Source organism: Solanum stenotomum, chromosome 7, assembly GCF_019186545.1.
Source record: "Solanum stenotomum isolate F172 chromosome 7, ASM1918654v1, whole genome shotgun sequence".
Lineage (NCBI taxonomy): Eukaryota > Viridiplantae > Streptophyta > Magnoliopsida > Solanales > Solanaceae > Solanum > Solanum stenotomum.
The window spans coordinates 7,648,451-7,663,475 of NC_064288.1; the positions used below are offsets into that span (position 1 = coordinate 7,648,451).

Genomic DNA, 15,025 nt, shown 5'->3' on the forward strand with positions numbered 1-15,025 from the left:
TCTGCACAAAAGTTACTTAAATCACCCCTGCCACCATATGGACTCTGTGGTATCAAATAATGGTAAGACAGCTCTCAATGAATTTGCAACTTAATCTCTCATAAGAATGTAAGAAATCAAACTATCCTATGAAAATGTGTCAAGACAATCATCGTAGGGCCAGTGTCATGCCAACATAAACGGTAATAATTAGTCCCTTCAGAGACATCGATAAATTTGGAATAATACTGAAAAAGTTAACTTGACATACACACAAGAATGACAAGCACAAATCGAGAAATGGTCCAAATAAACGGTAACAAATATTTACAAAGCAAGAAAGGTTTGGTAAAATCAGCAGGTCATTTGCTGGTCAAAATTGCATTTACATCAACATCAGAGTGGAGAGAACTGTCAAGATGACCCAAAAAGATAATAACTCATGTCACCACAAATAGAAACAAACCGTGATGCATGCCATAATGCCTCCTAATATATAAAGTCTATCTAACCTGCTCTCATTTCTCATTTTTTCTTCCCGTAGCTCACTTTGCACCTTCGAGTACAGTTGACATGATTCAAGCGCCTCGTCATAATTCTTGCTCCGTTTACAGCTCAACGCTTCCTTGAGGACAAGCAAACTGTTTCTACCATTTAGATGTGCACCTTCCATGTCGCCCACTTGCATGCTTAGTTCTGTCAGTTTGAGAGTTGTCGGCACACCTCCCTCTTCTGTATAGATCACTCTGAATTTCATAAGGACGATACACTCCACAGCTTGACAAGGAAGAATGTCCTTGGCAGGGAGAACTGAACCGAAGCGAAGCAGGAAGTCCTTATCTGTTGGCCAGTGTCTTTGGCCTCCAAGGGGACTCCAGCTTGAGAGATTAGCAGCTTGTTTTATTTTGGTATTCACAACAATCCAACTAAGGCGTATTCCATCCCTGAGCTCTTGCCAGAGCTTACCATCTTTCCTCTCTTTCTCCATAGATGTAATTGGAGGCAATCCATCAGAAACTGATAGAGTAACTTCACCTGCATGTTCATCATCTCTAGTAGAGTACGTGAAAAGATCGATTCGAAATGGACAGCTGTAAAACCAATGTGGGAACCCATTTGCATTAGGAATGCCCCAAAGGACTTTCGAGCATATTGTTTTATCTTTGTATCTTACATCGACTATAGAGACAAAATCTGATGGAGCAACAATTTCAATTTCATCCATGTCACCATAATATTCAGCTTCAGTCAATTCTTCAGGATACTCGAGATATTCATTCCATCGACATTCAGGCACTTCCTTGTTCACGATAAGGGGGAAGCAATCAGCATAGAATTTTTTAAATCCACCAATAGAAGATATTAAACTTTTGACGTCATCCCTGTTGGTTGAAGGCCACATGGAAGAACATACATTTTCCCAAAGCTTCTCTTCCTTGGAAATCGAGCAGAATGCTTCACAGGCACAGGCGGCACTAGCCAAAGTTGCACCATCAAGACGCCTAAGTATGTCGTAGAACAGATCACTACTTAAGGATCCCTTGCTTTCAGCTGATGTAACTGATGTGGCCATAATTCTCAGGTCATCTGAAATAAAACCAGATACCGAAGATTAAACAGTGACAAAGGTAGGCGAGCCAATTCATAACCAGGAAACAGTATCTGCCATCTCAACGCCAAAAGTAGTCCATCCCGGCTCATACTTCTAAAGGTAGAGACATCTCCAACTTGATTTTTATTTTTTTATTTTTTTTGGATTCGCAAAGGTACAATTTCATTGATGAAGCAGCAGTAAGATGGTGCTGAATATGAACAGCAAAAAACACAAGAATACATTCCTTACTTCTGAAGAGAGCTAATAAAATCTAAATTCCTATGAACACCATAATGAAAGCAAAAGAACACACAATTAAACTTGATTTTGCTAATCTGCTCTTTCCTTTTCTCAAAACATCGTAAATTCATTTATTTCCGAATTGTCCACTATATACAAGGCATTATGGTTTCCCATGTTTTCCTTGGCTATTCAGCAGTTATTTTCAAAATACAGGGAGAAAGAAGCTACGTCCACGGGTTATCAAGAAAAAGAAAGGGCACATGCGTCCTAGAACATATATTAGAGGAAACTACTATTTCAACTGCCTTTGACTTCCCACTTCCAGTATATTTGTGCATCAAAAGAAGTAGACAATATGTATTAAAAATGATCCATGAAGCTTTTCACTTATTCAATTAGATTAGAAATAGCTGATGTACCTTGCTAGCTTACCAGAAGCTCAAGATAGAGCAACTTTTATGAAGGTTTAATCTAGGATGCAATACAATACTCCAGACATGTATGTGGTTTCGTAAACAATATGAAAATCTAAGAAGACAACAGTACTTGAGACTCTAATATAAATGTAATTTCACAAGTTTTACTTCAGATCCTGTTAACCACTTGAGTAATCTTACATAGGACGAAATAAGCTCCGAAGAAAAGATGGCTGGTTACATAAAATTTTAGATTACTTTCCTCTTTCTTCTTGCGCGAAACAATGTCCATTTTCTTGAAAAGTATAGTTCCTGATACTTAACAATAGAATTACAGGGGACCAAATTGGGTGTTTCTAAAACTAGGGATTAATTTCGATTCTTAAAAATGCACAACCATAGCTGTTGGGATCCTATGAAGCACCATACTGAAGTTTGATACAAACACCCAACCGTATGTACCTTATAACAAATCGATGTGTATATTTCATCTGTATCTTAAAATTCTGGCAGGCAGTATTCTATTACTTATATGAGATGTTTGTGATTCTGAAGTTTCTTGAGTAACATACTATTCATATTGGATCATGCTGCGACAATGCTGATATAGATACTGAAAGAAAGCAATAAATTTAGTTCAAAGGTTTTTGGTTCCATTTGGTCATAATTCCTACTAATATATCTTGACCTCGTCCACATTAATCTTTGTCAAAAAGGTGTTTAAGTGAGCTATCAATAAGGCATGGTTGGTTATCCACAAAAAGTTCATTTCAATTTCTTTTTTTTTAGTTATGACATGATCTTAAGATAACTTATGATATATTACAAAATTCACAGTATTGACAACTATGATTTTGCCAAATGAGTAACACAGCACAGGTAAACAGGAAACATCCATAAAATTCCATTATTTGCACTCAGTTTTATCAAAAGCAAAAGGAGCAAAAAAGTTCTAAGGTCCACTGGGGCTTTAAGTGCAAAGCACAAATAAATTGTGGGCTTTAATGAAAAAAGGCGCAAAGGGAGAAAAATACATATATATATATATATAGTTAGTCCAAGACTAATAAGTTATAAGCATGAATGACAAATATATAAATAAAGAAATTGAAAAATAATTACTATAAAGTGAAATATCAATTGTTTAGTGTCACCTCTTCAGCAAAGGTTCATTGGCAAGGAAAAGTATGCCTTAGAACCTTGATCCTTGCTTCAGGACTTAAGCGCAGCTTTGACAACACTGTCTGCACTTTCTTTCTTAAAAATTCTCCTTCATGTTATGAAACCCATATTCTAAGAACATTTTGACATTGTAAATTATTTGCAATGCCCAAACAAACCCCCTGAACATAATAACCCTAAGAAACCCACGAACCTCTAGAATCCACATATTTTTTTGAAATTAAAAACCATACCTTTGAAATAACATGTTGGCTAAAAATAGTACATCATCAAAGAAGAGAACGAACGAGCAAGCGAGAGAGAGAGAGAGATTTTGTATGCCTTTCGGTTTCAAAATCATTAAATCATCCTAAAAGGCAAAATATTTTATGGTCCTACATTGTTAATTTCTAACCAAAATAAAAAAGCACTACATTAATAAAAGCGATCATTTTACCCTTCAGAGTAGAAGAGAAAATTTCCTATTCTCACTATTATGAACTTAGGGTAAAGGCCTAGGAGCTTGATTGGCCTTCTAGGGTATCCAGCTCCTCTTGTGCTATAAGGATGTTACACACTCATGATCAAATCTTGCATGAACCAATCAGGCACCTTTTGTTTCAAAATCAACATTCGCAATTACAATTGAAGGTTACATCAAATGTAAATTCCTACATGTTAGTTATGACAATTGCAGCTTAATTGACACTGTAACTGGTATCTGACTCCCCTTAGTTCGATATACGATTGGCAATTTTTTTGATAAGTCGGATTGGTAATTATAATAGAAGGGGACTATACTCTAACATTCCGTGGATGAGCTACGGTAGGCTAAACAACCTGTTCCCACCAGCCTTCTCGCGTGAATTTAGGATATGATCTTTACTGGCTTAGGCATGTACACACCTTCCCACTCTAGTTTATCTCTACCCGGGATCTCTAGAGTTACCGTCTTAGAATTACAATTCAAAACAGCATGATAGGGAAACAGCCAAAACAAAAAAAATAGAATGTTATCTCTAATACAAATAGCAATACATTAGTATTCCTAGAGCAAAAGTTAATTGATATAAATGATGCTGCACTTTTAGCTATGGCAATCCAATTCCACTCACATTTCGTAAGATGGTATAAGAAAAGGAATTTCAATGCTTGACCTCAATGTTGATTAGAGTAAAACATTTTCGTTTTTCACACTAATCTCAGGGAAACTATTATTATTTTGTTTTCCTCTACTTTAAACTCTCTTTGACAGCTAGAAACTCCTGAAATGAAGTACCTCTCAACGACTTAAAACTTGGCTGAGAACTGGGTACAACTTTGGTCAAAAGCTGACATAATTTCAAGGCTTCTGGCTGGTTAATAAATATACTAGATCCCCAAGTTTTAGACAGTGAAGGAAATCTTGGTTTCCAAAATTTCTTATTCTTCACGATACCAGCCAGTCATAAGCTAACGAGTGGCAATATCAGTCCATTTCATTCTGACTCAAGTAAGTGAAGGAAGATCTGTAGTAGTCCCACAAGGTAAGGAATTTTATAGCCAAATCTCAAGATATTATATGCTGACTACCTGCTAAATCAAAATCTTTGCCGGTGAGAACAATCACAGTCAGTGAAAGGAGAGATTTTGATTCATTTTTTCTGAAGTTCCAATTTCCACCACGGCCACCCAAGCCCCAACATTATTCTCTCCACTTCCACTTCTAATTTTCTGCTCTTTTTTTCTCTTATTAAGAACATTATCATACGCCCTTCTTGAATAGTTTGTGCAAAACCTTAGGGGTAGATGGCGACAACTTATGTTCTACTATCCTAATCTAGAACTAGGAACATGGTTGCAAACTCACTATAATCAGTGCTAAGCCAAAACCACTTGCGACTATGAAGTTATGATATAGTCCAACATTATAAGATAGAGAAATTGAGCTACATATGGTCATATTTGCAAGGAAAAAAGTTAATTTGCTGTCTAAATTGTTCAATAACTAACAGCTGCCTTGCTACAGAAAACAAAGTAGAAAATATATCAAATCCTCAATGGCAAAGGCTTTCTCACATGTCACAACAAACCCCCAAAACTCGTTGCTAAATTGAGCCTGATTATGAAATCAAGTTTAAATAAATCTAAATGCCAAACTCCTTTCTGTTCCACATGTCTGAAGGAAAACAGAACTATCAGCACAAACACCTCTTCCTCACTCCCACCCCACCCAATAATACGGTATTATTAATACCAAAAATCTCCTAAAAACATGTAAAAAGAATAATGTACCATGACAAGGTTTAAATAAACCATTAAGTACAATATTGTTTAGTTGCAGAATTTGGAAGCACTTAGGGTCTGTTCGGTATGGAGCAAAACATTCCCAATTTTCCCTTGTTCAGTTGGTCAAAAATTCTCTAGGAAAACAAGTTCCACAAGAGGCACTCCAAGTTGATTATGTCCTCCCCACCCTCAACACACCTCATCTTNGGTTTAAATAAACCATTAAGTACAATATTGTTTAGTTGCAGAATTTGGAAGCACTTAGGGTCTGTTCGGTATGGAGCAAAACATTCCCAATTTTCCCTTGTTCAGTTGGTCAAAAATTCTCTAGGAAAACAAGTTCCACAAGAGGCATTCCAAGTTGATTATGTCCTCCCCACCCTCAACACACTTCATCTTCACCCCCACCCTATAGCCTCCATCCCCACCACCCCGCACCTCTCCTAACCACCATCCTCTGATAGTATTTGTCTAGATTATGTACAAATGGTTTTAGAATAATTTTTTACTTACACACCAAAAAAAAAAAAAAGTAAGAAACCCACCTATTTTCCTAAAAATTGTAACGATCACACCCCTTAGTGCCAGATAGGACCCTTCTAAGTTCTCAACATCATAGAAGCATTCTAGAGAAGAAAAAAAGCTGCAACTTTTAACCAATTTCTCAATCAAATGCCTTTATAGGTTCTATAACGAACAAAACTAAACAAAATAACAAAGGAATTCACCAAGTTCAGTAACATACAGATTTTTCCACCAACAAATTAACTAAAAATCATACAACTACAAATTATCCCAAGTAAAATAGCACAAAAACACGAAAAACAAAAACAAAATTGAAGATCAAACAAACCTGGAAACTGGAGAGCTCAGCTCACCAAACTGCTGATTTTCTGCTAGAAATACAAGTGAAAAGGAGGAAAAAGAAAATATCTTGGGCAAATTTCCAGTTCTGTCAAGTGGGGTAGTACTGAAAAATTGAAATTCACAAGAAGAAAGAGATATTTGGTACTATAAATTGAAGAGAAAGGGGCAAAGAGGGGTTCAGGAGTCACTTTCTTTAAAGTTTAATAAAATATTTATTGTAATTATTGTGGATAACAATAATCCAATAAAATGAATCTCAAAAGTTTGAAGAACACAATTAGAAAAAAACAATAATTATGCAGAAAAACTGGTTTATGTTGGGTATTTCTGATCAACATTCAAGAACTTCACTGTTCACCATTGACAACAACATTTTATTTGGACCTACCAGACGAATTTTACTATGTAACCCATATAATAACCCGAGCTCAGCACACTTCGTTACTCCGGGGTAGTTGAGGCGAAATGTTTGGACCACACGTAAGTTAAAAAGGATATAAAATTATAAAAATAAAAAAAATAAGTTTGAGAGGATAATAAGACTTTAGTTTAGCTATAGTGTGTCTCTGCGATTTCAGTCATAATTTAAAATATTTGTGTCTTATTTCTTCTATATTTAATAAGTTTTTCATTTTTAATATTTTATGTGGCAAGATTATAACCACACGTTTTAAAGCTCATTTGAATTGATTTAGTTTTAATATTTTAAATAGCTTTTAAATATTTTTATAGAATTTGAATAAAATAAATTGAAAAGGATCAAAAATGCATTTAATGGTCCACCTATTTGAATTAAACATATCCTTAATATTGTATTTAAGTCTAAAATGGTGCCTCCAATTAACATAACTTGATGTGGAATATATCATTTTTAAAATTAAAAATATATGCATTATTTTTTAATAGTCCACGTATAACTAAATTCAAAATCATTTACAATCTATCTCATTAACCTAAACCCTCCATCATCCTTGTTTTGATTCCACCCGAAGATCATTCATTTTCGGTGTATCGACAGAAAAACAATATAAATAAGTCACATTATCACTAAAATTAAGGGAGTATATATGCCTAGAGTAAGTACATGCTCAACCTAAAAATATTTTAAATATTTTTTTTTGACAATTAATGTGTATTATTTACCAACCTTTTTATCAGTCAGAGCATAAAGTCTCACAACTGACTAAACAAAATATCAACAGTCTATCCTATCATTATATTGTTTATGGCTTTTATAAATAAAAATTTGTAGCATCTAACTTTTTGGCTAGTTTGATCTTCACTGACCCTTGAACATGAATTTCTTGGATAATAGGTCGCACTATAGTTTCCTCCTCCTTCTAGCCTTGCAAGTGCACTCTCGAGTTCCTTTCAAGTCAAATGTGATATACTATTTCAGCTAAACACAATTGATACATCTCTGCATATATATTCAACTCACTTGCATATGCATTCGCTCTATATTTCTCCTCTTGTCAAGTATTGACAGTTTTATGAATTCGTGTCATTGTATACAAGTATTGACACGTAATAACTTGATCCAAACCTACTTTGAGTAAGAACAATTAAAGAATAAGTGGTTGTGGCTCTCATTGGTCTGGTCACACAAAGGGCATCAAGAAAAATCTATGGTTCCACGTTGCAGAAGGTGATCCATGAAAACCCGTCTCTCCAAAATAGTAATTTATAAGATGAATATCCCCTACTTAAATCTTTGTTTGTAATTACCCGAAATTAAAACCCTTTTTCTTTTCATACCAAGGGTCTACAAGAATCTCAAAATTGACCATTCATATAATATATATATATTTCAAAAAAAGTGAAACTTGCATTACTAATAACTTGATAAAAGCCCTAAAGTATTACACTTTACACCGATACTCATCCTATTAAAATTTGAGTTAATCATCTTGTAAAATAATGTATATTCTTCCATTTCTATCGAAGTGTCTTATTTTCTTTTCAAATTTTTTTATATATCTAGTAACTTTTTAATTTAAATAGGATAGAATACATAGTTTACTCCAAACGTTGAGATCAAATCTATATGACACAATACTTCAATACGGGGCAACCCTTTATTACACCCAACCTTTTTGAAGTATGAATAGGACACAACACCTACCTATCCAATAGTTAAATGCTGCCAAAAAATAATTTTTAAAAAAAAGACCCTCATAAAAAGTATATAATGGAAATAAATTGATTATATGAAAAAAAATTTAAGAAGTTAAGAAATGATATCCTATATTGCTAAATAGATCAGTCATTATACAAAAGATTAGACATATGAGCGACGTCTTTTTTCCATACAGGAGATATAAAATTTCAAATTTGATAATTAAGTATTTGTTACAATAGTTTTTTGTTGATCAGAGAGTTGTTTATGTTGGGTTCTGAAGGGGTGATTATGGCGTCATGCGGAAGCTTACAATTGCAATCAAGACGGTGATAAATTAGATGACAAATAAAACGATACTAAAACATAATATTATTAATATGAAAACTAATTTAAAAGAAAAATATTATAACTGTTGAGAGAATAAATCTCCCCATAAACTAAACTCTTAAACGACTACATTGTGGATTCTATTGTTTGTGTTAGAAGAAACCTATATTTATAGAGTCCTAAAACTTTTTCTTACTAGAAAAAGAGTCCTAATAAAAGGAGAGAATAAACCAAATATGAAAGAATATTATATTTTCCTTTCAAGAAAATTAAAAACATGTATGGTAATGTTTTGTCTTTTCTTTAAGGAAAAATAAATCTTAAATTATGGTAAGAGAATCAGGGCAAAACTCTAACAGTTTAGCTGTTGTGGATGAACTTCAAGTTTGTTTGAAGCTTGTTCATAGACAATCATGGTAATTATGATACTTTAACGAGTGATATATCAATTCTAAATAAGATCGCGACACCTCTTATCCGGGCGTGGCATACACATGTACTAAAAAAATTGGTCAAGCACAAAAGTGGTGTATGTAAATGATGTTTTCAAAAGGTCGGGCATATGTTGTTGGAGGTTGTTTATGTTGAGAGGTGTGGCAGGGATTTGACTTCAAAGTCGGGGGATAAATGGTATAGTATGTTTAAGATTCAAATATAAAATAACTATGCATAATAATATAAACAATTAGTATGGAACGAAAAAGATCTATGTCGATAGATTGCCTTCTTGTCTTTTCTTTTTCTTTTTGTAAACACAATATCCAATGTTGCGTGATCATAATTATTTTTAATCTAAAGATACTTAACTTTGGCTTCTTACATGTGGTAATGTGGATTTGGATAAGATGGACATGTGATGAGACTAATCATCTAGATGATTTGATAAGTTTTCCCATAGAGGACAAGCCACTTATAATATATTAATTGAAACATCATAAGGAAGCATTTGACCTATTTATTGAATTTCAATATGATTATGACTTTGCATCTTCATCCATTAATGTTGATTTTGATGTTATATCTAATTTGTAAGATTTTGTTTCGAATAAATTTATTTACCTTATAGCTATTCTCCTTGTTATACACATTTTGGAATCAAATCAATTGTGTTGGGTGTGGAAGAAAAGAACCTTTTTATTGAAAATATGTTAGTGTTTTGGTTTGTATATAAAGGTTGGTGGCATATTATAATCATAGATAGATAGATATATGATGTTGGGTAATGTATCAAAATAGTGTTTTGACAAATATATTTTATCATTGGTAGTTAATAAATGAAAGAATTCATAGAAAATATTATTCTTGGAGAGGACGTGTTCCACAATTACCATTTAGTAGAGCTTTGAATTTAAATGATCGAGACCTCAATCATTAAGTTTATTTTTTTTATAAAAAACTAACCACTTAATTTAGTTCATGGGAATCTTAATAGTCCAACTAAGCTTTTGTGTGTGTTCGATTTTCCATTTTATAATCCTTTTTTTTATTTATTATTAAAAATAAAGGTTTTTTCCTCTGGAAATCAATGAAAATTTGTGTTATAAACATGATTTTCTCTAAATCAGCTCACTGAAAAAATGCATGGTGGAAAATAAATTTTCATTGAAATGTTGGGGAAGTTTTCTAATTTTTTTCGTGTGAAAACAGTACCATTTTTTTTTAGCTCATTTAATCAAATATATACCCATTTAAAAAAAGAACAACTTTCACATATGACAAACATAAAAATCATATTTGTATGTTATAGCTATAGTTTGTATAATTGCGCCCCATAGCAAACTTTATGTTTGCTATGGAGCATCAATTTATATAACTCATTGGCAATGCTTCAGATTTGTATAATTTCGCTGGTAGGCCATTTGTATAAATCGTTGGCAGCTTTGGCAACCTCTCAATTCAATTTTATGTGTTTGTATATCTGCATAAAATTTGAATGTGTATACAATTGAATCGAAATAAAACATTTGTATATCAAATATTTCTCTCTCGCTTTATACAACACAAATTATACATTGTAATTTGTATAATTTGTCTTTATATAAAGCGAGAAAGAGAGAAAGACAAAAGGGAACTGGGCAGGGGAAGATCTGTATTTGTATAATTATAAGTGTATAGGGTGAAAATATATGTATTCGTATTTGTATATACAATTTTCTCTCGCTTTATACAAACACAAACACATTTTATACATTTGTGTTTGTATAAAAGCGAGAGAGGCGAGGGAGAGATTGGCGAGCGAGAAACCTAGGGAGAGAGGCGAATGATAACAATTTGCTACTGGTTACAATTAAATCAAACTGTGGTTATAACATTTAATTTCAATTAATAATTTGCTATTATATATAATTTTCTCTTAAGAAAATCTACTTGTTGTCCATTAATTTATACAATTTAGTTTTAATACACAAAATAAGTAGTTCAAATAATTTATTTTCACATATGAAAGTCTAATAATAGTCTAATCATGTTGTATGAGCAATGTGATCGGCAGATTAAGTCATCGACGACCACTTAAAGTTATCTGCACATATTTCACTTGGACACTTCAATTAGGACTTGTACCTATTAGACATCTTATTTATTCAAAAATCATTCCTATTAGACAAAAAATACTAATATGGCCAAAAAAAAGTGTTCCACACTCCTTGAGCATATATAGAAATTAAAAATAATTTTTTTTTATTTTCCAAACTTATACACTTAATTTTATTTTTTAAAAAAGCGGAAAGCCCTGTCTTTTTCTTCACTTCTTCATTGCAACCATCCTCTAAGTACGACTGTCTCTCTCTCTCTCACCCTTTTTGATTCTTCATCTACTTTTACCTTCATTATTTTAAAGTTATTATTATATACATCTAAATCTCAAATATTCTAGCAAAACTCCATTTTTCCGATGAAAATAATATGAATTGAATATTATTTGTTTCAGCAAAAGTCATTATTGTTTTTTTTTAGATAATTAAGATATTAAGTGATTATTAGTGGAAAGAACATAAATCCCAAATGGGTGAAAAGCTTTGAAAGGGTAGCTGATTTTGACGAAGAAGATGAGGGGTGGGGGTAGGGGTTGGGGTGGGCGTACGCGTGGGTTGATTAAAATAAATTGTTGTTTTTTCAATTATTTTTTTATCTAATTGCCACATGTCATCATTTCATTGGTCTATCAATTATGTATTTGTGTTTGAGACACACACTTTTGTCTTTCGATAAATTTTCATTTTGTTTAATAAATATAAATTTGATAAGATTAAAATGTTCAATAAATATTGACCTAAATTAGAGTGTCTAATTAAAATATGCGAACAATTTTAAGAGATCACGTATGACTTAAAGCCACCGAAATATAATAAAAGCATGATGGTCCCATAAGTACTGATGTGTCTAAGTCACATTATATAGTATATAATATATAATAAAAATAAAAATACAAAGTTAGTCACAAGTCACAACTGAGTTTTAGGTGACCAAATTTACTACTAGAACAAAAACCACAAGCAAGCAATGAAGCTTTTGTTTTATATATTTGACACGCATTTGTAATTAAAATATGGATTCAACTACTATACTCGATTACTGCAGATTAATTAATATTATATCGAGTTATCAATTACTCTTTGCTTTTAATTTATTTTTGCTATTTTCCTTTTTATTTTAATTATTTTAGAGAGAATAATTGTTTTACTCCTTTTTAGTACTTTCTATATCATTAATTTAATACCACACAATATAAAAAATTCTATACTNCTCCAACAAATCTAATTAATGCCACATAAATTGGGACATGGCAAATAACATATATTATTAAAAAATTAGGTTCAAAATGTACAATAAAATACAATAATTAACAACTTAATATATTAAAGAGACATATAAAAAATGATTAATATTTGAAATTCTGCGTGTGCCACATAAATTAGAACAAACAGAGTAATAAATATTTTTTTCAAAATTATGTTTAAAAAAAGTACTACAAATCACAATAGCTAAAAATTTAAAATATTTTTAAAATCATATAAAAATTTCAATAACTTCTCAAATTTCATAATATGACATAAATTAAAATAATAAAAAATATATATATTGGGCCCCGTGCTGGCACGGGGTCCTATATCTAGTACAAATACAAAATTTGACTCTCTGGTGTAAACACATGTTCAATTATTATTAGGGCCCACGGTGTGGTTCACACGCATTATTAAACTAGGATTAAAATATTGAAAATTGAGATTATTTACATGGTAATTAATGATTAGAAAATTACTATAGATGTTGAAAAATTAACTGTCTTAATTAGAGGTGTCAAAAATGAGTTGATTCGCCTAATCCGCTCAAAATTTAAGGATGGAGCTCAAGATAATTTGAATTGAGTTCAATCTCGACTAATTCAAGTCTTAACCTATTTTAAGAGAATCATCAATTGAGTCCAATTTAATCTCTCATTTCAATATGCTTTAAGACTCTTTATTATGTATGTTCCTATAATGAAGGTATGAATTACTATCTATTTTATATCTTTTAGGATCTATCTATCCATTTGTAACTTCTTTTTTAAAATTTTCTCAAGTTGATACTCTAATTTTGGTTATAAAACTTAAGCCAATTTGAGCTCAAAGTAAACTTGGGTGGTCAGGACCGAACTCAATTTCTATTTCAACCCATTTTACTATCTCTAATTTCAATCGAATCCGTCTATTTGATACCCCTAGTGAAATCTATATTTTTCATATAACATTCCAACCTAATAACCCTTCATATGAAGTTCACACAGAATAATAGTATAAAATTACTTCCATACTTTCACATATTATTAGGGATGTGCATAAATTGAATCGGTTGATAAATCGAATAAAAAATAGTATTATTAGATTAACAGTTATTTTATAATTTTATTAAAGAACTAAGAATAGTGATGGCTAGGGTTTGCAACAATGATGACAAGGATTAGGCAACGACTAGAGTTAGTGAATTGTACACTAGTAAAATTTTTGCACTTAGTGAGTAATTATATTTCTCTCTTTTTTATATGGTGTCAGATTGTTCGATAAGTCGTATATTTATTTTGAAAGTATTTTTTTATTAGTTAAATCGAAAATCAAACCATAAAAGACCAAAAATTAAAAATCGATAACAAATATCTTATTGATTTGATTATCAATTTAGCATATTCAAAAACCGAAAACTAATAACCACAACTAATAATACTTAAAACCGAATCGATCAACCAAAATTAAAGAAAAAAAGAAAAATTCAAAATCAGGGACTTTCTTCAGAAGGATTAATCTCAAATGGAGATTTACCGGGTTGCGAGTTCTGATCATCTTCATCATCAGGGTCACGAGCAGGGTCAGATTTGTTCAAGGCAGCACGAGCTTTCTCGAGAAATGGCTTGAAGGCGAACTCAATGGCTAGCCACCCACAAGCTAGGGCACCAACTACCACAGCTGTTGATTTCAACGAATTTGTCTTCGTCATTGATGATGGGACTGAAAAGAAGAATCTGAGTGCTTTTGGGGTCTAGAAATGGGGGTTTTGAGTCGAGGTTCTGGGAATTACTTATAGCGAGAGGGATGAGAGTTTTGGGAAATTGATGGCTTGGGCATTAAGACAAGGTGGGTGGCTTAGCCCCTAAGAAAAGAAAAGAAACAGGGAAATCTAATTGGGCTCCACTAGTTAGGGCCCTATGAATCTAATTTACATTCTTGTTTTCTTTTGCTCAAATTATGGAATCATATATATATTTTTAAATAACTATGTATATTTTCATTGCTATCATATCTTGATTTGAATATATTGAAATATATCATTCTTCAAAAATTAGCCTAGATTAAGCAATTGAGTATCTGAACCATTTTGTATCCCATAGTTAAACTCCACTTTTGACTTTGGATGTAAATTTGTTTCTCTGGTTTGTCACATGACAAATCTTTAAGGTCAAAAGTTAAAATTATTGTATATATATAAAATAAAATAAAAAGATATTTTTTATGTTTGTCAGAATAAAAATATTCAAGATTATCCACCTGGAGTGTGGACTAGAAAAGGGTCAAA

The 15,025-nt window shown here is 32.1% G+C and overlaps 2 protein-coding genes across 2 annotated transcripts; both read right to left on the reverse strand.

Moving 5' to 3' along the window:
- Positions 1-272: 272 nt before the first annotated feature.
- Positions 273-6,901, reverse strand: LOC125871119 (probable F-box protein At2g36090). The gene is made up of 2 exons (XM_049551714.1): positions 6,515-6,901; positions 273-1,566 (listed from the first exon to the last, which is right to left on the reverse strand). The coding sequence occupies exon 2, from the start codon at positions 1,550-1,552 to the stop codon at positions 425-427; it is 1,128 nt and encodes a 375-aa protein (XP_049407671.1). The 5' UTR covers positions 1,553-1,566; positions 6,515-6,901; the 3' UTR covers positions 273-424.
- A 7,193-nt stretch (positions 6,902-14,094) lies between these two features.
- LOC125871316 (outer envelope membrane protein 7-like) lies at positions 14,095-14,620 on the reverse strand. Its single transcript, XM_049551906.1, has one exon. The coding sequence runs from the start codon at positions 14,447-14,449 to the stop codon at positions 14,231-14,233; it is 219 nt and encodes a 72-aa protein (XP_049407863.1). The 5' UTR covers positions 14,450-14,620; the 3' UTR covers positions 14,095-14,230.
- Positions 14,621-15,025: the final 405 nt, after the last annotated feature.